Source organism: Pundamilia nyererei, unplaced genomic scaffold, assembly GCF_000239375.1.
Source record: "Pundamilia nyererei isolate P.nyererei 1_Seehausen unplaced genomic scaffold, PunNye1.0 scaffold00133, whole genome shotgun sequence".
NCBI classification, from domain to species: domain Eukaryota; kingdom Metazoa; phylum Chordata; class Actinopteri; order Cichliformes; family Cichlidae; genus Pundamilia; species Pundamilia nyererei.
The window spans coordinates 1-23941 of record NW_005187534.1 but is presented as its reverse complement, the minus strand read 5'-3'; the positions used below and the strand labels follow the sequence as shown (position 1 = coordinate 23941).

The following is a 23941-nucleotide window of genomic DNA, read 5'->3' as shown; positions in this document are numbered from 1 at the left end:
TGGCCCCGCCCCTCCCTGAGCCTGGTTCTGCCGGAGGTTTCTTCCTGTTAAAAGGGAGTTTTTCCTTCCCACTGTCGCCTAAGTGCTGCTCATAGGGGGTCATATGATTGTTGGGTTTTTCTCTGTATCTATGAAGCGCCTTGAGGCGACTTATGTTGTGATTTGGCGCTATATAAATAAAATTGAATTGAATTGAATTATACTGCAGGCCTGGTTTTAGTCGCAAACGTTTCCATGATGACGAAGCATTGAAAGAATTTGTACAGAAACAAATTGGTTTCGAAACAGTCAAAGACTCGCTGCAGCCCTGGTTCCTGTTGATAAAACTCTTATCTGATTGGACCCCCCTGCAGTCCTGATCCGGGGCACAGACCTGGTCCTGGGCCTGGATCCGGGCCTCCTCCGCCTCACTCAGTCTGCTCTTCAGCTCCTTTTGCTCCTCGCTCAGTTTGTGGACCTTCACATTTTCCACCTGCAGCTCCGAGAGCTGAGCAAACATCGACCAATCAGCTTTAAGAATCTTGAGCAGACCCCGCCCCCCAGCTGCACCTGGACAGTACCTGGTGTTGGAGCTCCTGGTTCTGGACTCCCAGTTTGCAGGTCTCTTCCTGCAGAGTGACAGAGGCCTGCTCCTCTTGCTCCTGCAGCGCCTGTCGGAGCTCCTCCTTCTCCCTCATCAGCTTCCTGACACCGGCCTCCAACTCCTCCACCTGAAACAGGAAGCAGCCAATCAGAATGATGGGGCCGCAGTCCAGTCATAGTCAACGTGGCGATGTCAGAGGTGGCGGTCTCACCCTGCTCTGAGCCTCCTGCAACTTCCTCTGTAGCTCCGTCGCATCCTGGGCGTGGCTGAGTTTCTCCTGACTGATGGCGGCAAGCTGAGAGCGAAGGAGCTCCGCCTCCGACTCCAGAGATAGCACGCTCTGCTGCAGCTTCTCCACCTGAAGAAAAAAAGGCTCTGTGATCATGTGACACAGACTGAGGCTTAAAGCTAGCTAACACTAACGTCCACTCGACGACCTCGTCCAAACGCCTTCAGACATGGCTGAAAAGAGCGGAGCGTGACGTGGCCTGACCTTTGACCCCGAGGGTTAAACCTGTCCTGCGTTAAAGCTGCAGGTGTTGCTATTCGTTTTCTTGTTTTTCACATTTAATGTCTGCGATATCGACCTTTGTATTTCGCTCATCGGCGTCTCTCAGCAGTTTGGCCTTGTCCTCCTCCACCCATTGCAGCTTCAGAGTCACGGCGCTGAGCTCCGCCTCCAGCACCGGCTGGCGCTCCAGCTGAGAATGAAGCACAGCGAGGTGAGTGTCCTTGTTGACCTCATTAACAGCTCTGAGCTGGGATCCTGCACAGTTTTAATTCAGAACCTCCTACCTTCTCCTTGGAGGTGCTAAGCTCCGCCTCCAGCAGCTGTTTCTCCTGTGTCCAGGACGCCTGCAGTTGCAGCTTCTCCCGCTCGTGCTGCAGCGCTGCGTCCTGCAGCCGCCGCACCTGAAACAGCAGAAACCGTTCATCCGTCAGAGCTCACGGCAGATACACTTGTCGCCACGTTCTCGACCCATCCCGTTCACACACTGGGGTCTCCGCGCTGCCGTAGCGGAGTGACGACACCTCGCCACCGGTAAAATCTAAAGTCAAACGAGTGAAGAAAAAACAAAAGCGACAAGTGTGAGCATCATCGACGCTCAGCTTACCGTCGCATGCTCCTCTTCCTGCTCCTTAGAAACCGTCGCTAGGCGCTCGTGCAGCATACGGACTGATTCCTGGTCTCCACGGAGACGGGTGCTGAGCTCAGCATTGTCGGTGCTCAGCTGCAGGTTCCTGCTGCTCAGATCCAGAACCTCCTCACGATATCTGGAGTTCTGCACACATCATCATCATCAATCATAATCTGGATTTCTAAAACCTGAACCAGACATATCCTGGTTTGGAGAATCAGAAGCAGTGTAATCGGATTACATTTAAAGTATTAAACCCTGAGCGACACAGACATAAACGTGTTTGTAAAATCAAGAGAAATCTGAGTCCGGTGCAGACGGGTCACAAACACCTCGGCTTAAATCAGCAGATATTTCAGTGGAGTTTGGTCAGCGCTCACCTCTCTGTGCAGCCTCTCTTCTTCTTCTCTGCTTCTCTCGTGTTCTCTCTCCATCTCCTCCAGTTTCCTCCTGCAGGAGGAGAAGACGGCGTCATGTGGCTCTGCAGCATTAAATTTAACATTAAAGTGCGACAACATTAGAAGGATGCCGATCCTGCGCCGAGACCAGAGGAGAGTAAACCGGGTCAAGCTATCTCAGGTTTACGCTGAGCTCCTGACTCATCACGGCCCATCGTCACCTTTAGCCAATCAGATGACAGCAGGTTCTGCCTCACCTGCTCAGAAACAACCACCTGCCTGCACACCTGTGCAGCCTCAGGGGTGAGCTGCAGCTAGAGCCGCGGCGCTCACCTCTTCTTGGCAACCTCGTCCTCCATCTTGTGGACTTCCTGCTGCAGGGCGCCGAGTCTCTCCTGGAGCGCTGCGTTCTCTGATCGGACCTCCTCCAGCTGAGTCCTGCGGCCCAAAACACAGAATCAGAACCGTGCTCTGCACCTCAGACAAACGCAGCGTCGTGATTGGACAGCAGCTCAGCCAGCGCTGTGAACACGCGCTATATTCATACAAGCGATGGTGCACAAACTGAAACACGCTGTGGTCGGAGGAGGCGGCTCAGAAACCAGAGGAAGCCGTTATTAATATCTTCAGCTCAGCACCTGCACAGGTGGGCACCATCGCTGCAGCCAGCAGTGGGCGAGGCTTCGTCTGGTTTCACAAACCGAGAGCACAGAGGCTCCACACGTCATCATCGTCATCATCATCATCATCGTCGTCAATCAGATCAAACAGACTTGAATTATGAAGAAAGAATTTAAGGAAAGACAAAAGGACAGACAGGAGGAGGGCGGAGTCAGTGATAAGTATTTTCATGCATTTAGATGATGTCATTCGGTTAGCGATGGGGTGAAGGGTCAGTCTGCAGCAGTGCATTGTGGGTCAGGCAGACGGAGGTTAGTCTCCGGTCTCCGGTCCGGCTCATGCTCCACAAACCTGCGTGCACCAGCCGGCTCCACCAGCTCTTCCAGAGCCAGAACCAGGTCCTCCAGCTCCAGCAGCTGCTTCGTCATCTTCTTCTTCTCCCTCTCCAAGTCTTCCTCCGCCGTCCTCTGCCGGCTCTCGGAGTCCCGCAGAGCGGTCTGCAGCTGGAGGAGCTGCTCGCTGCTCGCCGGCTCGACCTGACCGGTCTTGGCGTTGAGCTGCTTGCGGAGCTCCAGGACCAGGTCAGCGGTGTCGTTGAGCTGGGAGCTGAGGTCTCGGAGGTGGTCTCTGAGAGAAGAGATCTCCTCCTCCATCTCCACGATCTGGGTGGAGAGCTGGTCGGTGAGCCGGATGTAGGTCCCGTTCTCCTGGCTCAGACGCCACACCTCCTCCTTCTCCTCCGCCAGGCTGGACCGGAGCAGCGAGGTCCGGCTCTGCTCCTGCTCCAGAGCCTCCTGCAGGGTCTCCTCGCCGCTCCTCCTCCGGTCCAGCTCCTCGGAGATGCCGTCCAGCTGCAGCTGTAGGTGGTCCACGGCCATGGCCTGCTCCTTCAGGTCCTGGATCAGCCGGGCGCGGTCCGTCTTCAGAGAGTCCAGTTCGGCCGCAAGTCTGGAAACTGACTCAGCTTTGCTCCTGAGCGCCTCCTGCAGGTTCTCCAGCTCCGCCCTGAGGGAGGAGACCGTGTGCTCGCGGGCTCGGAGCTGAGCCTGTTGCTGGGCGACGGTGCAGGAGAGCCGGTTGCAGCTTCCTGCCGCCTCCTCTCGGTCCTGCAGGAGGCACGCGGACGCAGCCTGCAGCTCCTCCAGCTCAGCCTTTGTGTGGGACACCTGAACCTGAAGCTCCTCCTCCCTGCTCCTCGCTAGCAGCAGCTCCCCCTCCGCCGAGCTCTTCTCCGAGGCCAGGCGTTTGTTCAGAAGCTCCTGAGACTCCAAGAAGGCGATACCCTCCTCCAGCTGCGCGCAGGCCTCCTCCAGCCGAGCCTCCAGCTCCCCGCTCCGCCTGTAAGACGCCTCCAGGTCCTCCTTCAAATTGGCCTCTGATTGGCTGGACGCCCGCAGGACATCCTGCAAACCGGAGACTTGCTCTTTCAGGAGCCGGACCTCTTCCTCTTGCCGTTCCTCCATGCTCCTCTTCTCTTCCTGGGCTCGCTCCTCACTGCACAGTTTCTCCTGCTCCGCCTGCACGAGCCTCCTCTCCCAGAATCCTCTCTGCTCCTGCAGCCGCCGGCGTTCCTGGTGGAGCTGGTGCAGGAGGCGGCGCTGAGCTTCACCGTACTGCATCTTCATCTGAGCGAGCTGCTGCTCTGACTCCTCCCTGCTCCAGGAGACGCAAAACCAGCCAAGCGTCCATAATTCAACATGCACGTACAACAACAACAACAACAACGGGAACTGTGTCGGTTCATTTTATTTTGAAAAAACAGGAACTCAGAGCACCTAAGCCAGGGGTCAGCAACCTTTAACACCCAAAGAGCCACTTGGACCCGGTTTCCACGCAAAAGCAAACACTGGGAGCCGCAAATAGTTTTTGAAATCTAAAACGAAGATAACACTGTATATGTTGTTGTTTTTTTACCTTTATGCTTTGTGTGAACAACTAAAGTAAGTAAAGTTTATTTATTAACCCTAGAACACTATCGCTATAAATAGTAACACGATCACTAATGCCGGGTGATTTATACCCGGTATAATATAACCAATGAACAGTAATCAAATATATCAAAATATGACAACACATGACAAATTAGAGTGGTCTTCTTTTACTTTCAACTGTGCCATGTCTAACAAAATGAAAAATAAAACTCCTAAAACAAAATAATGACTCTGGAAAGCTGGTCTTTGGACCACCCATTCCTGGGACATTTGAGACTTCCCTGGTGAGGGCACAGGCTCCTCGAGACACAAACAGCTGCAGGAGTGAGAAATCATGTAAATGTATTTTCTCGGGTGTAAATCACCCAGCAATAGTGTTCTAGGGTTAAGCGCTTTTCACAGACAGGCAGTCACAAAGTGCTGCACACAAAGATTAAAATAAACAATACAATCAATAGACATTATACACAATGTAAAGGATCAAATGTAAAGAATGTAAAATACGTGGATCAACAAAAGGCTTGTTTGAACAGAAAAGTTTTTAACTGCTTTTTAAAAGAATCCACAGAGCAACTAAGGTGTGCTGTTTATGAAATCCATGAAGTGCTACAGAGAAAATTACATTTTATTTATGTAATTAACACATTTGAAGAAATATAACCAAAGTAAAGACACCCAGCTGAACTAAAATGATCCAGCAAACAAAAGCTGCTGTGAGCCGCCCTCATGTCGCCTTTGTGCTTTTGGAGCTTTGACCTGACTTTTAAAAAAATAATTGGAAATAAGCTCTATGCTGCTGAAAAATGAAAAATAGATATTTGCAAAATTCTGCATAAATATGTATTTTACCTGGTTAATGTGTGTGGCGGGGCGTGGTCTGCAGCGCCGCTACAGGGGGGGCGGACTCATCTGAGCGGCACCCGCAATCACGCCTCGCCGCCTTTACGTCTGTGCTCGCTCTGCTGTTGTGTTGGTGTGTGTCGGGCTGTGAGCTGCAAAGCTACAGCCGGCTGTGTGCGTACAGCAACAGTGTGTGAAAATCGTCGGGTCTGCCGTGATATGTTTACAACGGGACTTCTGCTCCTGAACCTCTGCGCACAGCGTCTGCAGGTCGGGGCTGTACGAAGTCACTTCATCTTTACAGGACTGTAAGCTGTCGTCTGTGAGGCGTGAGCGTGTTTGTTTTAACATAGTTCACGGTGGAGAACAGCTGCTGACATAATGTAAATCCAAAGATCCATAATTGGCCTACCTGGGGTTGAAAGTCTCGATAAATGCACGCCGTTTCGGCGGGTACACCGGCTTCCACGAGTGTGACGCTTATTTTGAGCGATGAAAAAAAATAATAAGATATAATTTTATTTTTATATTTCAATATCACAATAATCTAACAATTTAGAACTACAAGGTAAAAAAGAAACAAACAAATAAAATACACTTCAGTTAAATACTTCTAATTTATTTTCCCAAACCACCCGGAGCCGCAAAATAAAGACTAAAGAGCCGCATGCGGCTCCGGAGCCGCGGGTTGCCGACCCCTGGCCTAAGCTTTTATGTCTCAGAGCTTTTATTTTGATAGTCACAGGAAGGCTGCTAAACTAAGTGTGAGGTTTGAATGGGTGGAGTGTCGACCGTGTGAGACAGACTCAGGTAAAGAGTCGAGCTTCATGATTGGTTTAAACGTTTGATGCAGGGTCAGGCTACATGTCGGCACTCAGTGATGATGTCATCGGGTATCATCACACCTCCGCTGACGTTTTTATGAGGTCATCACCTACCTGACCAGCATCACCTCCTGATCCATCTTCAGCTTCAGCTCCGCCTCCAGCTGGTCCTTCTCAGCGCTCAGCCGCTGCACCAGGTTACCGATCTCTCTGGCGAAGTTCTGCTCCAGCTCGGCGCGCTCCCGCTGCATCCTGGGAGCATAACCGGGGTCAAAGGTCAGAAACAGAGCGGGTCCCACAGCCTGAGGTACAAATCCTCAGACAGGTAACGTTACCTGCGCTCCTGCTCGTTGCTCCGCCCTCCTCCGTGCTGGATCTGAGTCTGCAGTTTGTCCACGGTCTCCTTCAGCTGCTTCACCTGCTGCTCCACCTGAGACTTCTGCTCCTCCAGCTCGCTGATCTCCAGCTGACACACAGGTGAGAATAAAACCAGAAAATTTAAGTTCAGCTGCCTCCAAGGTTCAGCTCCACCTGCTGCACCTGCTGCAGCACTGTCCTGACGTGGATTTAAAGTTCAGTTCAAATGTGGAGGAAAGCAGGGATACTGGGAACCAGCAGGACTCCATTCCTTTAAACTGGGACATCTGAACAAAAGTGGAAACGTCAGAGACGAGCAGTCTGCAGCCGTCTCTGTCCCGTCGCAGGAACTTTGTTTCTGGTACGACAGCTTTTAGTGCGACACCTTCCTCACCTTGAAGGCCTGAGAGATGTCCTTCCGCTCCACCTCCATGCTCTGCCTCATCTTCTCCAAGCTGCGCTCGTAGTAGTTCATCTGTGGAGGAGGAGGAGCAAGTGTCATGGTCTGAAGGCTACACACTGCGTGCGATGTGTGTGTGTGTGTGTGTGTGTGTGTGACCTGCGTCTCCAGCTGGATGTTGAGCTGCTGCAGCTCCTCCTCGTGTTTCTGCTTCAGTTGTTCCAGGGCCAGTTCAGTCTGGATGCTGACGGCCGGGCCCGAGTCGTCCAATGAGCACAGAGCTGAGAGAGAGAGAGAGAGAGAGGGGGGCGGGGCTCCAATCAAAATTTTGGTTCACATGTTGCCGTAGTTCCTTGGAATCGTTAGCCTGCCTGCTCGATCCCACTTATAGGTTCCTGCACTCTGGCTACGATCAGCTGATTCCAGGTGTTGGAGGAGAACAGTAACACGGTCAGCGTGGACGTAACTTTGAGTTTTATTGCACGAGAGCGTGATGGTGAAGCGGACACTGCTCCAGGACTGAAACAACTGCATCATACTGCAGCTAGCCAAGAACCCAGAGTGACGCTAAAGCCGAGTGAATGCTGACCCCAGACCAGCACCGTGATAAAGTGAGCCGCTGCTGAACTCAGGTGACAGATGATGAGCCTCCGTTTCTACCTGTCCATATTTCTACAGCAGAATCACCATGACGACCGCTTTGAAGTCTCATGTCTGATTTGTGTTCATACATGAGTGAGGTCATGTGTGTTGGTGTGTGTGGGGCTGCAGCCTCAGGTGTTTATTGTTAAATGGTGATTATGAGACAGCGCGTTTCATTTTACAGAGAAACATGAAACATGTAACGAGCAGTATAACGAGTGGGAGTAACTAAGTAATCACAGGAAGTCTCAGGAGGCTGGCTCAGCCAATCACATACAGCCCTGTGTGTGTGTGTGTGTGTGTGTGTGTGTGTCACCTGCTTTATCAGCCGGCTCCAGTTTCTTCCTGACCCGAGGAGACGAGCAGTGCTTCACGTCCGAGTCTGAACAAAAACACAAAAACCAAATCAGCTGAGAAACCGGAACACACACACACACACACACACACACACACACACACACACACACACACACACACACACACACACTTACCAAGAGACATGATTAATTCACACCGAGACTGAAACCTGTGGGTCTGTGTGTGGGCGTGTCCACACCTTACCTGTAAATCCAGTTAAAGTCTCTCAGCAGGTTTTACAGCCTCATGTTCACGTCAGACAAGAAAACATGAACCAACCAATCGACCGATCGGTGATCTGGACGTTTGTTTGCTTCTCTCTCATTTTTGTGTCTGACAAACTTTCGTGAGAGTTTTTGTGCGTCTGATTAGAGGAGATAAAACTGAGCAACCAGCAGTCAGCTTTGACATCAATAGCTGTGTCCAAATTCATGGGCTGCGTCCCCCTGAGGACCCGGCCTTCGTGGTCTACGTGGGCCGGGTCCACAGAAGACCTTTGAATTTGCGTCTCGGTGGAGTTTAATAAACTCTCGACCGTCTCACACTTCTGTTTAATCAGTTTTCTGTTTGACGTTTATTCAGCTGTGTGAAAACCACCCGATGGATTAATAAAGTTTTATTTTGTCTAATCTAATAACTTCAATCTCAGCCAAACTGATTTACTCACAAACAAACAAAACACTGAAAAAGCCAAACAATAACATTTTTAAGTTATCCAAGTGACTCATATATCATGTTTAACCTGAGTAGCGAAGACCATGGGGGGGGGGGCCTGACAACTATGTGCAGGGAGTTCGCTGTTGTCCTGGGTCAGCTATCGAGCTGGTGGGTAAGAGACGTGTCTGAAAACATCGAAGCACTTTTGCAAATATGTGGTGTCCTGATAAACTGAGCAGATATTTGATGTTTGCACAGCTACTTTCTCTCCCGAAAATATGTTAAAAGTTTATTTTGTGACCCAGAAAGAATAATAAGAGTAATAATAAAGCTAAGCAGCTGCCGCTATTGTTAGAAACTGAAATTGTCTGGGCCGCACTATGAATTCTGGGATATGGTGGGCCACGAAGGACACACCCGACCCATCCTTCAAATCTGGGGAAATGAAGGACGCATTTGTCGGCTGCATTCGGAGGAGTCTACGAATTTGGACAGCCTTCGGCGCGTCGCTGTGACGTAATCGGCCTACAGATGCGGCCTCAGGAGGACGCAGCCTTTGGACACACCCCCCCAATGTGAATCGAGCGTTTTTATTGGACGGTTTTCTGGATTCAGGCACAGCGGCGCCCTCTCCTGACAGGAACGGGTTCACTTTAGTGCGTCTGTCTGCTGTTTTTCACAAAGCCTAGAGGCTGAACGGGTTTGTCGTGTCAGGAGCTTTTGTGTGTATTTGTGTGTCGTTGTGTTACCTGAGTCTGACTCCGAGTGTTGCTGGTTCCAGCTCAGCGCGTTGGTGGCTCCAGCACGCCGTCTGCACTTCCTGTTTCTCCTCTGATTCTTCAGCAGCTCCAACTCTGAGCTCAGCTCATCGTTTCTGTCCTGCAGCTCCTGAACGCGACACACACACACACACACACACACACACACACACACACACACACACACACACACACACACACACACACACAGTCCTGTATCTGCCTACATGCAAATACAGAGGAAACAGCTGTTTGGCTGCAATGCACATGTGACAGGATGATGTCCAAACAGCTGTTTTTACAGCTGCCCCCCTGAGGCTGGTGACTCGATGAATTGATCCTCAGCAGCAGAGATGCTCTGGCAACCAGGCTCACACCTGCCTGCCTAACGAGCTCACTCTGCCAAGATTCATCTTAAACACTTCTCTTTCAACTGCTGCTGTGTCCACAGTGTTACAGCCATCATTTTACCCTCAACGTCGCCGTCGTTGTTCTCTTTCCAACACCGAGTCTTTCAAAGCTCAGAGATGTGAACGTTTTAAACTGTGTGGATCCAAGTGGAGGGATCACATTGAATCACTGAATGAGTAAAAAGAATATGAACTTTTAATATTCATTCAGATGTTTTCTGACTTTAAATTTTATTTTCTCATTTCTTAGGTTTTTCTAATTTACAATTAAAACATTTTCAGCTTTTTTCCAACTTCTTCTTCTGTGTAAACGTCAACGTTTAGCACTTCAGCACCTTTGTTGTCAGATTAAATTCGGTTTTCTTATCTCATTCAAATTTTTTAACTTAAAATTCAGCAATTAATTCATTTCAGTGCATACATTCAGATTTCAGCATTCACACTGCAGTTTCTTCAAAAAATGCACTTTCTAGTTTATATTTGCTGTATGTGTAATTAAAATTACATTTTAATTTGAAAGGACTTCCTGTCATCTGTTTCCTGGGAAGCCTTCACCTGCTGTGGTCTCTACGCGGCCTTAGTATTAACGTTTGCTGCCTGCCTGCGTTTGATTGGCTGAGAGGACACATAGTCCAACACTTCACAGCTTACATTCAAAGCTGCAGACCGCTGCCTCATCACCACACCAACACTCAGGTCTGTAAATGAAATGTGCTTCAAACACATTGTTTCTGCAAAATCATCGTGCCCTTCAAAATAAAAGCGTGACAATTTAAGGCGGTCGGTCTTACCCGGCACTGCTGCTCGTACTCTTTGATGATTTCAGAGAATCTTTCCTCGTGACTCAGACCAACGCTGGACGGGTCCAAACCGCCAAACTGCCAAAACAAAAACAGCAGTCAGTCGATCATCAGCTGCTTAAACCGAAACGTAAAGTCACGGAGAAACCAAGTCAGAGGAAAGCTTCATTAATCATTCATCAGAAACAAGCTGGAGTTACCCAACACCAGCTGCAGTGTGTCATCGACACACATGCACACACCCACACATCAGAGTTTATGGTCTGACGTTTGGCGTCTCGCTGTAGCGTGTCTTACATCCCTCGCTAACAGCGCTGTCAGGTGTGTGAATTAAAGCTGCTACATGTGATCTAGTTATGGAAATGCATTCTTTTCTTTCCGTGCATCACGTCACCCAGATCACTTGTGTCCTGGGTCACTTACCCAGAGTACTGGGGTACTGCAGGGGTACTGCAGGGGGCGCCACAGTCAAACAAATAAAAGCTGTAATTCATTATATTAGCTTTGATACTAACGGCTGTTATAAGGAATACTTCACCAGCAGTAAGTTCATGATTGACCCACAACCTTTAAAATTACAATCAGTGAACTCTGTTCATCAGGTTTTCTGTTCGTGAACGTTTTTAATTTTCCGTGTGATGCCGTCTGAATCCAGCCCTCCGAGTCCGAACAAGGTCTGAAAACAAGAGGAGGAAATGCTTCATCTGCAGTCGCGATCCACGTAGAGACCACCAACCAGCTTCGCGCTGTAGTCACCTGCAGCTTTTATTTTGAAGGCGCTCAGGTCACGTGAGATTGCTAGACGAGGTGCAGGAAGTGGCGGTCACCCGCTGATCTTCACTGTGACATCACAGAAGCGATCCAATCACCTCTGGCGAGTCTCACGGAGTGTGGAGCAGCAGCTGACCCACTCTCCACCGTCTTACTCGTTTCTCCCACTTCAGGTAAACTCCGCCTCTTTTCCCTTCACGCCTCACTCCTGCTCCCGTCTTTAAATCTGATAAATTTGCTGAACAAGTTGGAAGACTTTCAAACTCTTCTGTCACAGTTTGCTGGCTGAAAACATTTTTTCCTCATTACAGCCGCGAGCTGCTGTCGCTCGTTTAACGACAAAACTGGAAGAAGAACAGATAAACTCTGGGACGCGTGACGTAAGATTAGGTGTCAGAGGCGCACAGCGTGAGAACGGAGCCGACTGATGACGCTGTGAGTCAGACCGAGCTCTGGCCGTAACCTGGCGTTTAACCTCGGCGGCGGCGTAAAGGCTTTCTTTGCTCACCTTGTCACTCAGCATCTGGTCCAGGTCTCTCTGCAGTCGCCTCGCTGAGCCTTCGGCTTCAGTCAGCTTCATCTTCACAGCGTTCAGCTCCTCCTCCAGACGACCGTTCTCCTGAAACGACAGGATGCGCTCAGCGCTTCACGCCTCTGATTTTCAATAACCGATCTGATCACAAACTGCTCGTCCTGATGGGGACCTGTGACTAAACATGACAGAGGAGAAGCGGTGTAGCACACCTGCACGGCGTTGCAGAGCTCCTCCTGTAGCTCCGCCTCCTGCGCTCTGAGCAGCTGCAGCTCCTCCTGCAGAGCGCCGCGCTCTCGCTCTATGTGCTGCAGCAGCGCCTCGCTCTCCTGCTCTGTCTCGCTGCGCAGAGCCGTCAGCCTATCGCGGAAGTCCTGCTCCAGGTCCCTGCCAATCACAGAGCGGCTCGTCAGCACCGGCGTCTCACCCGTGCACACGGCGGCAATCGTGCTATCAGTGTAGAGCGCAGCAGGCACAGAGCCCGACCCTTACCTGATCCGGCTCTGGTTGAGTGTCTCCATGCTGGCGTGCCGGTCGTCCACCTCTCTGACCAGCTGCAGGTTTCTGCGGTCGGCCCGCTCCAGGTCGGCCTTCACCTTGTCGCGCTCCCTGCAGGCCTGCTCGGCCACCTCCCTGAACACAGACGACAGAGAGCTCAGGGTTCAGCTCCTCGTCACAGAGCTCTGCTCCGTCACTGCCGAGGTCAGAGCAGCACAAACATCACCGTCGCCAACAGCTACCAAGAGCTTCAGACTGAAGCTCAGAGCACTCCCAGAAATCCCAACATACCAGATCAATCTGTGATTATTACAGGTCATTATCAGTGGAGACATCAATAATCCAGGACAGGACTGTCTGAGGAGGCTCAGAGGAGGCTAAACTCTTCTGATTTTAGCACAGAATGTAACTGAGCCTCAGATGAGCCCCTGAAATCTCAGTCTGAGAGAGAGGGAGGAGTTGTGACATCTAAATGCTGTGCTGTATGTAGGAATGAGGCGACATGAGGCACGAGCACAAAAACAACTGATTTAAAGTTAAACACAGGACACTAAATCCTGTCAGTGTGACAGGCAAATGTGAGTTTTTAAAGGACCTGCAGACGCAGCACGGGGCGCTGCTCCAGCCCCGCCTTGAGCAGCGCCCCGTGTTTCCTCGGAAAGTTCATCAAACCTACTGCAGGTGCTGGATTTCGATCTTGTAGGAGATGAGCGTCGCCTGGTGGATGCCGTTCCCGCTGACCAGCAGCTCGTTGTCCAGCGCCAGCGTCAGATCTGCCAGACTGAGGCGCTCCTCCAAGGGGAAGTCCAGAGTCTGCAGGGACATACACAGCTGGAGTCACTCACTCACACGCCATTATCAGGAACATCTGTCCAGCTGAGCCCGCCTCAGGTCACATGATTCAGTTCAACAATCATTAGAAGACATAGCATACATTTACACTGCTATGCAGATGACACCCAGCTCTATCTGTCCATGAAGCCAGATAACACACACTAGTTCATGCATTTATTCCTTCCAGGCTGGACGACTGTAATTCATTATTATCAGGAAGTCCTAAAAACTCACTGAAAAGCCTTCAGCTGATCCAAAATGCTGCAGCAAGATTTTCTGTAAACTCGACAGAGCCCCTTATAACCCCGTGCGCCTTATATATGAACTCTGGTTGTGTTTACTGACCTCGAAACGATTTTATGTGCACGGCGCTCGAAAATCTGTCAAATGCTTCAGTACGACTTTGCTAAGCTACGAAGCCGCACCGCTTGATGGATTTTCGGAGCATTATGGCATCGTAGGCGGAGCCTCGCGGAGTGATACATACTGCGCTTCAACATGATATTACCTAACTGTGTGTGTATGACCTCTTTTTAAGTTGTGTGGATGTTATACATGGTTATGCTGAGGATGTGTCGGCCAGTTTCCACTGGAAACGCCTTTTGGTTAAACTGTCAGCGAGGAATTTGCACTGTTACATGTTTATATAAGTTTAATGCAGATAAAAAACAGCTGCTTGTTTCAGTGGAAATACATTGATGGGGTTTTTTGCACTAATAAAGTTGAGGAGTTGTAAAGTATTTTGTCTCGTGTCAATCATATCGTCATTTATATCGTTATCGCAAATTTTCAAATGTATATATTGATATAAATATTTTTGGTCATATCGCCCTGCTCTGGTCTGTACTGTCGGACAGTAAAAACAATTGGGGCGACTGTAGCTGTGTTTGGTTGCTACATAAAACTGAATTAAATTCAATGAGTTATGTGAGTAAATGAAAACATAATTAGAATATATGTATGTGACTTCCTGTCAGTCATAAAGTCACATACACAGAGACATACACACAGTGCTTTAACTGTTACGACACACACACTCACTCACATGCAGGCACACATACATACACAAACAGAGTTTACAACACACCATGTGGGTTTTACGTCGAGGGTTTAACGTGTTGACGCTGTCCAGCCCCACTGGACAACGTCAACACATTAACGAGCACGGGCAATCAGTGGTAGCTCGTTAACTGAGATTTGCCGAGTTATGGTGTTAACGTCATTTTAACGAGATTAACGCTGACAGCACTAGTGGAACACAATGAATATGACTGCACATTTAAGCCGACATCACCGATTTGATACTTTGGTGTCACGGTTTGATATTTTTTCGATACAAAAAAAATGTTCATGCTTTTTTAATTTGTCATTTATTAAAATTATAAATATATATTTGAACTGAAAAGTACAGTTTTTAAATTTAATGTTGCTGAAACAACAAAATAAAAAAAATAAATCTGATGGAGAAATCCCTCATCTTTGGAAAAGAGAGTTTATTACAGAGAAATGGCTCTTTCAAAATAAAAGCTATACTATAGCTTCTTCTGGGCTATATTCTCAGCAGCATATTAAACATATCAGGTCCCCATAAGGAGAATCATGTGCTAACGGCTGTCTAAATGACTCGGCTAAAGTTAGTAGCATGCTGCTTGTTGTTTTTGTCTGCTTCCACTTGTCTTTGCACTAGGATGATGTCGGCGTAACCGTGCAGTCATATTCGTTGTGTTCCCACTAGTGCTGTCAGCGTTAATCTGAAATGACGTTAAAGCCACAACACGGCAAATCTCCGTTAACGAGCTAACGCCGATCGCCCCGTGCGTGGGGCTGGACGGCCAACACATTAACGAGCTAACTGCGCTAACACACTAGTTCCCACCATGTAATTGAGCATTGCGTGGCACATCCGACATACTGTTTTACTTTAGTCCATGACGCGCTTACCTTCAGGGTCATACGTCACATGAAAACCAAAATAATTCCAAACGCCAGATCTGAATGAGGGTGGGGGAGGTCCATGTTAAAAGGAGAGCTTAACTTCTGTCTCGCTAGCTTGGCTGCGCTCAGTGGATCTGCGCTCGATCCACTGAGCGCTCAACACAGACAGCATCGTCAGAAGAAAAGTTGATAAAGTAAATTAAAAATGTTGTATTGTTCGATACATATGCGTACTGAACCGAAAGCACTGTATCGAACGGTTCAATATCAATACGAGTATAATCTGACAATACTATAATATTGGCCATATTATATTTACATTACCACAGTGAGATGACTTTAGTCTCATGAACAACATCAGCTAATTGTTATTTACTAACTAATCTTAAATGACTGTTCAGCACAGAAATGAAGCCCAACAATCATGTTTACAGTCCTGTGGTCTCAGCCTCAGATACTCAACTAATCAAAGTGATGTTATGACAAAAATAAATGACCAACAAAACATTTTTCTCCTTCATTTCTGTCAAACAAAGCTGTATGAAACGTTTCTCGCGGTTAGTATCATGGTTGCTAGGCAACCTGAACAGGGCAACGAAGGCCAGACCGTCCCATTTCACAAGCCTCTCACTTCCGCACTTCTCGTACTTATAGTACGCACCGTACGTAGTACGCGTACTTCAAGCGTGCAGACCCTGGATTGGGACACAGCCAGAGCGAGGATTTTCACATCAACACTAAGTCACATCCACCACAGAAGAAGAGCCAGAAACAGGAAACAATGAGCGAAGATGAGGAGGGGGAAGCGACCCGTTTGATTTTCTGTGAAAGTGAGTCAGTAAAGACTAAACTGATCCATGAGCAACAGAGCAGAGGCTGCTCCGACACGCTCACAGAAACATTAACACAAAAACACATCAGAGGGTAGAACGGGCTCTTTGCCCTGTGCCCAGCTCTGACCTGCAGGATGTCCCGGCTGTTCCCGATGCCCTCCTCCGTCCACAGGGCCGCGACGCGCTCGGGGCTCGTACATCCTGAGCCGTCGTCCAGCCGGCTGAGCACCCTCTGACCCACGGTGGCCATCAGCAGGGAGGGCGAGGCGGAGCGGGCCGAGTGCTCCTCTGACACCTCCCGAGGCTGCATGGAGGAGCAGAACACAGAGTCCAGGTTCAAAGGTCGGCACGCAGACAGAGCAGCTTAAGCCCAACGCAGGACCAGACTCCAGAGGAGCGCCTGCCGCAGCCCCAATCATTAATCTGGATTAGCTTCAAGGCGAGCCTGAAACACGCCAACGTCCTCACACACACGCACGCACATCTGTGTGTGTGTGTGTGGACGGGTATTAACATCTTCATGGGGGCCAAAAATTGGTAGTTTACTATACTTTTGAGGACAAACAGCCCTCATGGGGATCAAAATCCGGCTCCCCACGAGTTTGAAGGCATTTTTGAGACTCAAAATGTGGTTTTAGTTTCAGTGTTACGTGTTAGGTTATGGTCAGGGTCAGGCATTCATTTCTATGAGATCTTTGGGAAAGCGAGTCTCACTCGTTCTGCCTACATTTCAAAATAAGAGCACATCTAACTGCTCAGAGTTTCTGGGTTCAGTCTGAGTCACCTGACTGTAGCAGCACGTGGCGGCGGCGCTCATCCTCTCCATCCTCGCAGCCTGTGATCACGATGGCCTTTACCTGTCTGTGTGCACTACTACCTGCTCACCTGCAGCCACCACAGCTGATTGGACTGATGAGCTCCAGCTGCGCAGAGCTTCCTGACTGGCTGAAAGGAGGCAAGGAGGGCGGTGCTGCATTCAGGAGCTGCTGGGACATTCTCACTCTAAACACAGCTCATCGATCTGACTGACATTATTTCTAATATTCAGCTTCTTCCTTTTTTATTCGACGCTGAAATTAAATGTTAAGTAATTTAATGAAGCTCACAGTCTTTATCTCAGCAGTGAGACGTTCAAGGTCAGGGTCACTCAGGTCTGAGGGGTGGAGTTATTGACACAGGTGAAGCAGTGACCTCATTTTCTTTCGTGGAGTATTTCAGCAGCTCTGACTTCGGCTGCAGACTCTTCTCTGAACGTGTGCGCCTCACCTTGTGTGGCGCTCTCAGGTCAGCTTGTCGTACTGGGGTGGAACAGGTGATGGGGGTGGAGCCACAGAGCACCTTCTTGAATTCCCTGATGCTGACCCTGCCGTCTAGGTCGGGATCCAACTTCCTGAGCAGCACGTCCACTTCCTGTTTATGAGCAGAGAGATCAATACAGATACTGATGTCATCACAAAGGGCGACGGTACACACCTCACCTCAGTGTGCAGGTGTTGCAGACCCAGGTGTTCGCACACCAGCATCAGCGCGTGTCCTCCTGGCTCCTCCCCCTGGTGGTGACCTGCAGACAGACACGTGAACCTGAGCTTGAACACGGAGGTTCTTCCTGCATTGGCCTGCTGAGAACAAGCTTCTAAACTTTCATCTCTACATCTGAGCGCGCTCTGTCGCGGTGTGTGGACACCGTGCTGCTGAGATGTGTTTCTGTCACGTCGGGTACGTAACTTTGATGAACACAGTTTTGGTAAAAAGAAAATAAATAACTATAAATAAACTATGAAGACAGATTTATCACTCAGGAAGACAAATGTACAAACAGGAAGTTGTCACCAAGTGACGGTGTGCAGTACGATCGCTGAACATCAGAATAAAAACACCCAGAAACAAAGAGAAGGGAAACGTTCAGCAACAAGATGTGCGTGCGCGAGTGTGTATGGAACCAACAGCAGCAAGAAAACTCCAATAATTAATAATATTGGAGTTTAATAATAATTAAACTCCAGCGACAGGACGTGGCGGTACCTTTACACTGAAAGGATGTCTCCTTCTGACTTCGTGCCTCCTCGTCAGACTTCAGGCTCTGCAGTGAAAACATGAAGGTCAGTGATTGCAACACACACACACACACACACACACACACACACACACACACACACACACACACACACACAGTGAAGCCAACAGCTATTGGAAAAAATTCCTGAGCAGTCGTTACTTCTGGCGCACTGAGCATGTTATATATTTGTGTGTGCGTGCTCACGTGCACACTCCTGACTGTCACGCTGAAGAGCTTAGCGTGTAAACCCTCGTCCATCGGGACATTCACGGGACGGGACCTTTAGATCAGGACCTTTAGGACGTGTTTTGCTCGCAGATTAAAATGTTTAAATATTCGATGAAGAAATCTTCAAAAACATTCAGAATCAGCTGATCGCTGCACAGCTGAAGTACTGCCATCAGCTTCACATCCATCACAGTCCAGTGATGGACTCTCTGCAAAAACAGTTTCACTGACAGACACAGAGAGATTATATCAATTAGAAATTAAATAATAAATTATAATTCTGACTGAAGTGCACACTCAGGCCTGTGAGTCCCGTTCAGCCATGGCTCATCTCTGCCAGTCAAACACACTTCGTATACTGAACTGTAAATTTATTGTCTTTCAAGAAGTCATTTTTATTCAGTGTTTTCATAAAAGCCTCATTTTTATGCATTTCTGCTACTATGGAGAACACGTGAGTTGAAGGACCAGTTGGAAACCTTTATCCAGCTGCTGATGTTGTCATTGCTCAGCTCTGCAGTCAGCCCTCGAGGACTGGAGTTTGAGACCCCTGCTCTCACTTATTTGGTTGCAGTTCTACTGAGATTTAAAAATAGACATGCAAACAGGATCGTCGGCGCTGCTCTGTGGGCGCTGCTCTGTGGGCGCTGCTCTGTGGGCGCTGCTCTGTGGGCGCTGCTCTATGGGCGCTGCTCTGTGGGCTTAGGCCATGATGTCCCGTGGGACACGTGCTCTGTTTCAGATCCAAATGAAAACTCTCTGATGTTCCTGTTACTGTGTCAGTCTGACTCTCAGCACTTTACCCTCTTATGCAGACTGATTGATTCACCACAGCTGTGGTCACACTGTGAAAACGTGTTTGGTGAGAGGTCGCCGACCAGTCTCCAGGCCTTCCACTGATCAGTGCAGGAGGAAACACACGGACTCATGAAAGAGGCCAGTGTGTCTGCAAACTCAGCTACAGCATGAGGACAAAACTGAAGGCACCACGACGCTGCTCCAGCCTGGAGGGACAAAGTCCAAATCCATACTCGGCACCTCTCCAGCACCAAAGTGAGCAGCAGAGAGTCAGTTACTCGAGGTGAAGACTGCAGTCAGACCATTTCCTTCTGAAAAACTGTCCAATGCCTCAGACAAACCCAGGAAGAAAGGAAAGGGTGGCTCTGGTGTAAAGAAGTGATGAAGAAGAAGAAGAGGTGGAGTCGTGTTCCCGCAGCAGAGCCGCTGCACTGAAGCTGTTTCACATTCTCAGTCAGCAAAAACTAAAAGTGAGAAGCAGCAGCCAAACCAGCGGAGCGTCTGCCAGCAGCCGCATTCCTCACAATCCCACTTCCTGAAAGACCTCCACCGCCCCGAAACCGCCAAACCTCCTCCTCCCCCCTCAGGTATTCACAGCCTCGGCTGCAGAACTGCAGGGAACCTGAGACCAGCTGACTTCACACAGTGAGAACCAGACCGCAGCTGCAGCCTCACCGATGCAGAAACATTCAGAGGTCAGAGGTCACAGCATCGTCACGGCACGAGAACAAAGTGACAAAGAGCTGAGTAAACCTCCTCCTCTGCAGGGACTCCGCCCTCTGCGTGCAGCTGAAAACCTAAAACCAGAAACTCTAATTAGAGCTGCAGCTCCCGAGCGCCTCGGCCGGCGCAGACACACGAGATCCAGGCGACGGACGACGGCGGGACCCTGCAGCGCAGCACGCACACGCAGTTTCAGGTGTTCAGTCAGACAGCATCACTGTGGTACGCTCACACGTACAGGAAGCCCACATTCAGGGCGTTCCCACAGTTTTTAACTGAAACTCCAACCAAACCACTCGAAAATGACTCCAGAGCTCAGAGTTCTAATTACTTTAATTGCAGGCAGACCTCCAGCCGCCATAAACATCCTGACGAGTGAACCGAGTCACATGACCACACCTGGGCGTCTGATAATGTGGCTTCATGTAATCCATGAATCGAGGCCCGAGCTTCCAACCACGGACGCGATGACAGAGACCGACGTGACATGTGCCAACATGTGACTTCTTTGTGTTGATTATGATTTTAAATTCTTTATCAAGCTAATCACTCCGGCCAGCGAAGAAACAGACCACAGCCGGGTTAGCGTCTCAAACTCAGTCAAAGGAAAGAAGAACAGGAAGTCAGTGTTTCAAAATAAAACTAGCTGTCTCACCTCCACGCTTTCCAGTGACGTTGCCCGTCTCAGTTTGGCCTTTCGGATGCCGGTCGGTGACGAGTCTGAGGCCTCCGCTCTGGACGGCGGAGAGTCTTCTGAGTCACGGGTGAGCGCGGCGTCGGGTTTACTGCGGCGGCCGTAACGCTTCGCTCCTTTCACCAACTTTGGCTTCACCTCCTCTGGAACAGCTGCAGAGAGGAAGAGGAGCAGCCTGAGTGGGTCAGCAAGACGCCGCTGCGACACTCGGAGCCAGAATGTGCCAAAGAAGACTCCTCCTCGGACTTTAACCAGACCACCCAGCTCCTGCACGTCTGCAGCCTGCAGACGCCGTTTATCTGCGCTCTCTGTCCCAGTTCTACATCCAAACTGTTCAGAGGGCCGAGGATTCGTGCGGCGTCCTGCTGCGCCACAAACACTGAAACCATGTTGGGTCATAACGAGCTGCTCAGTGTGCTGTGGTGTCAGCGACCGCAGCAACAGCAACACGGCCGTCGGCTGTCTGAACATGTAAAAGCCCTCACACCTGCATTGCTGCCTCAGAGCCATGATTAATCCAACACAACACCCCTAAGGTCACATGACCTAAGGTTTACATCGCGCTATAAATAACATGAAACCAAACAAGAGATCAGCTGACATCCATTTGTGTTCCCCAATCATGAACCTCTGACCCCTGACCTCTGTAGGCCTGCCCCCTTTCTATGTGTCACCTGGCTCCAGGTAGCTGCTGTCGTCTTCTGATGTCCCGAAGTCCAGAGAGCGGGACAGCACGGCCACAAAGCCCTCCTTAAACTCCTCGAAGTTCACCTGAAACACAAACACTTGATTTCATTGAAAGCGCCACACAAATACTGTGAGTGAGTGAGTGAGTGAGTGAGTGAGAGTTACCCGGCCATAGCGCCTCTCTCCCAGCAGCGTGGCGAGCAGCAGTGGCAGGTGAGCGTCCAGCTGCAGTTTGCGGCACAGCGCCGTGAGCTCCTCTCGGTCCAGGAAGCCGGTCGCCGTCGTGTCGCAGCTGTCGAACTCGGCCTTCAGCTGAGAGACGTAGCGGCTGTGCTCCGCCTCCTCCATGCCAACGCATCACACTGTGGCGCCCACACCTGGAGGGAAAACACAGGTCAGGCAGAGTACAGCGAGTTATTCATGTGTAGTTTTGGTCTTTCAGCTGAAACACAGCGAGGTCAGTGACAGGAGTGGTTAAACTTCAGACTCTCTGCTTCCATTTAAGAGCTTGTTGAACGACCCTTTAAAGCAGAGGTCTCCAACCTTTTTTGCGCCACGGACCGGTTTATGCCCGGCAATATTTTCATGGACCGGCCTTTAAGGTGTCGCGGATAAATACAACAAAATAAAACCAGTACCAGTACCAAAAAAAAGAAGCTTTATTCATAACACAGGTGAAAAGACCCAGGAACACCGAGTAAACGATAAAAACGATAACAAAATAACGCTGAAAACCGATAAAAACCCTGAAAACGAAACATTTCACGCCTGAGCCTCAACTCTCGCAGCCCGGTACCAAACGACTCACGGACCGGTACTGGTCCGAGAACCGGGGGTTGGGGACCGCTGCTTTAAAGTATTACTGCTGTTTTTACCCAGAGTGCACTGTTTTCACAGGAAGACAACATGGCAGGATGATCCCAGGATGCTTTCTGTGGAGACCGTTGAGGTGACTCTCATCCCAAGTACAGATGTGATTTTAAGAACCCTCCGTGCCTGGAAGCCCGGGACTGCGTGCTGTTCATTCCACATGTATGACCCTGAAACACGCCTCGGCCCCTCCCCCATGCCTCTGTTACATCATCAGTGCTCCCCTTATCTGTGCGCTGGCTGTTTCACCATCATCATCCTCAGCACACTGCTTCAGCCTGGAAACACCAGACTTATTGATACGTGAGACGTCTGTCTCCATTAAAAACAGACGAGAGCTAAAGCACTCATCGATCGATCGTCCACGGACCGTGTTCTGATTTTTTTTTTTTTTTTTATGTTTTGGCGATTACTTCAGTCATTTTGTCACAGAAAAGGTAAATAAATTACACACACTGTATATAAAAATGGACCCCTCCCTCTGTGGACATGCTGAAGTGGACCTTTAACTTTGTGGCCTGTGTGTGATCACCTGGCTTGGCGCTGTTATCAGTCTGCATCCACAGACACCTGCTGATCAGTTCTCACTAACATCCAATCAACATCCTAGAATTTCACTGCAGACCCAACCTGGAGCCCGTTCTTCTTGGAGGCCCCATTAGTACGGTAACCTCACAGCAGCCATGTCATTGGTCAGATGATGTCATTAAAACGGCTGAGGATCTCCTCTGTCACACCAGCCCTCTACACGTCCTCCTTCTCCACCTCCTCTGAGCACCTCCTCTTTTCCTCCTGCCAGTGTGTTATCATTGATCATAAGCTCTGTGGTGATCCTCCAAAGTTAAATTCAGCTCGTATTTGATATTCTTGTATTCGATTAGTTATCAACACGCTGATCAGTGAAGCTGCTGTTGTGTTTTGTGCTACAACAGTGGACAATGAAGTTGTTTTGAAAGCGACACAGGTGTGAGATACCCGAGCAGGAGTTTAACGTCAGCTACGGTCAATGTAAACACGAACGTTTCCGGAAACCCCCTCGGCTCTGTCCGGAGACTCTCGCGAGCTGAAGAAGCTTCACCATGGGAACAGAGTCGCGAGCCGCGGGAACAAAAGCCAAAGAGCCAAAAAAAGTACAAATAAATCAATAAAACACCGAAAAACTTTTTTTTTCACCCCTTTAAACTCCCGCTTCTAACGGAGAGTCTCCCCGGTAACCAGCTCACGTTAACATTAACCAGATGAAGTTAACGGTAACCGTGAGTCCGGACGGGTCGGTAGGTCAGTCTTACCGCGGGAAAAGTTCTCCTCCTCCGGTCAAACTTCACGTTTCCTCCATGAACGGCCTCCCGGAGCTCCGCCGTTAAGCCGCTGAGCACAAGTTACCGGAGCCGCAACACCGACACACCGAGCACCCCGAAAACTACACACAGGGGTATTTCCGCTCCGCCTTCACAATAAAACACAGCGACGGTGCGGCATTTTACCGGCAGCGGAACCTTTCAAAATAAAACACAAACAAACAAGAAATGATAAGATAAGTTTAAAACTGTGAATTACAAATACTCAAACATAATAAATAAGAGGAAATAACAGGTAAATGCACACATCAGTGTACCCCACCTGATTGATGTCACACCTGATCAGCCTCAGGAGCAGCTCTGAAACTAAACGTTACAACAACGCCCTCTGACCTGAACGACTCTTTTAAAGAAGCTGCTGGAGCACCAGAGTCCTGAACACTCAGTGACTGGACTGACACACACAC

The 23941-nt window shown here is 49.5% G+C and overlaps 1 protein-coding gene across 3 annotated transcripts in view; it reads right to left on the bottom strand.

Annotated features, from left to right (window-relative positions):
• The window catches only part of ninl (ninein-like), a 30501-nt gene extending 6789 nt beyond the window's left edge, over positions 1 to 23712 (bottom strand). Inside the window, exons 1-27 of one of the 3 annotated variants that reach the window (XM_013913472.1) lie at positions 23466 to 23712; positions 21472 to 21683; positions 21294 to 21390; positions 20581 to 20771; positions 18143 to 18200; positions 17599 to 17681; positions 17387 to 17530; positions 16248 to 16424; positions 13195 to 13331; positions 12513 to 12653; positions 12233 to 12407; positions 11997 to 12107; positions 10709 to 10795; positions 9499 to 9637; positions 8052 to 8117; positions 7253 to 7374; positions 7088 to 7168; positions 6672 to 6802; positions 6451 to 6588; positions 2454 to 2558; positions 2103 to 2172; positions 1699 to 1866; positions 1379 to 1495; positions 1171 to 1284; positions 795 to 941; positions 561 to 710; positions 374 to 487 (exon numbers count right to left, since the gene is read on the bottom strand). In XM_013913472.1, the coding sequence (XP_013768926.1) occupies positions 374 to 487; positions 561 to 710; positions 795 to 941; positions 1171 to 1284; positions 1379 to 1495; positions 1699 to 1866; positions 2103 to 2172; positions 2454 to 2558; positions 6451 to 6588; positions 6672 to 6802; positions 7088 to 7168; positions 7253 to 7374; positions 8052 to 8117; positions 9499 to 9637; positions 10709 to 10795; positions 11997 to 12107; positions 12233 to 12407; positions 12513 to 12653; positions 13195 to 13331; positions 16248 to 16424; positions 17387 to 17530; positions 17599 to 17681; positions 18143 to 18200; positions 20581 to 20771; positions 21294 to 21390; positions 21472 to 21654 (3246 nt within the window). In that variant the 5' untranslated portion in view covers positions 21655 to 21683; positions 23466 to 23712. Of the gene's footprint in view, positions 1 to 373; positions 488 to 560; positions 711 to 794; positions 942 to 1170; positions 1285 to 1378; positions 1496 to 1698; positions 1867 to 2102; positions 2173 to 2453; positions 2559 to 6450; positions 6589 to 6671; positions 6803 to 7087; positions 7169 to 7252; positions 7375 to 8051; positions 8118 to 9498; positions 9638 to 10708; positions 10796 to 11996; positions 12108 to 12232; positions 12408 to 12512; positions 12654 to 13194; positions 13332 to 16247; positions 16425 to 16904; positions 17364 to 17386; positions 17531 to 17598; positions 17682 to 18142; positions 18201 to 20580; positions 20772 to 21293; positions 21391 to 21471; positions 21684 to 22708; positions 22891 to 23465 lie in introns of those variants that run through there. The other 2 variants (XM_013913473.1, XM_013913474.1) reach the window with 2 other exon arrangements.
• Positions 23713 to 23941: the final 229 nt, after the last annotated feature.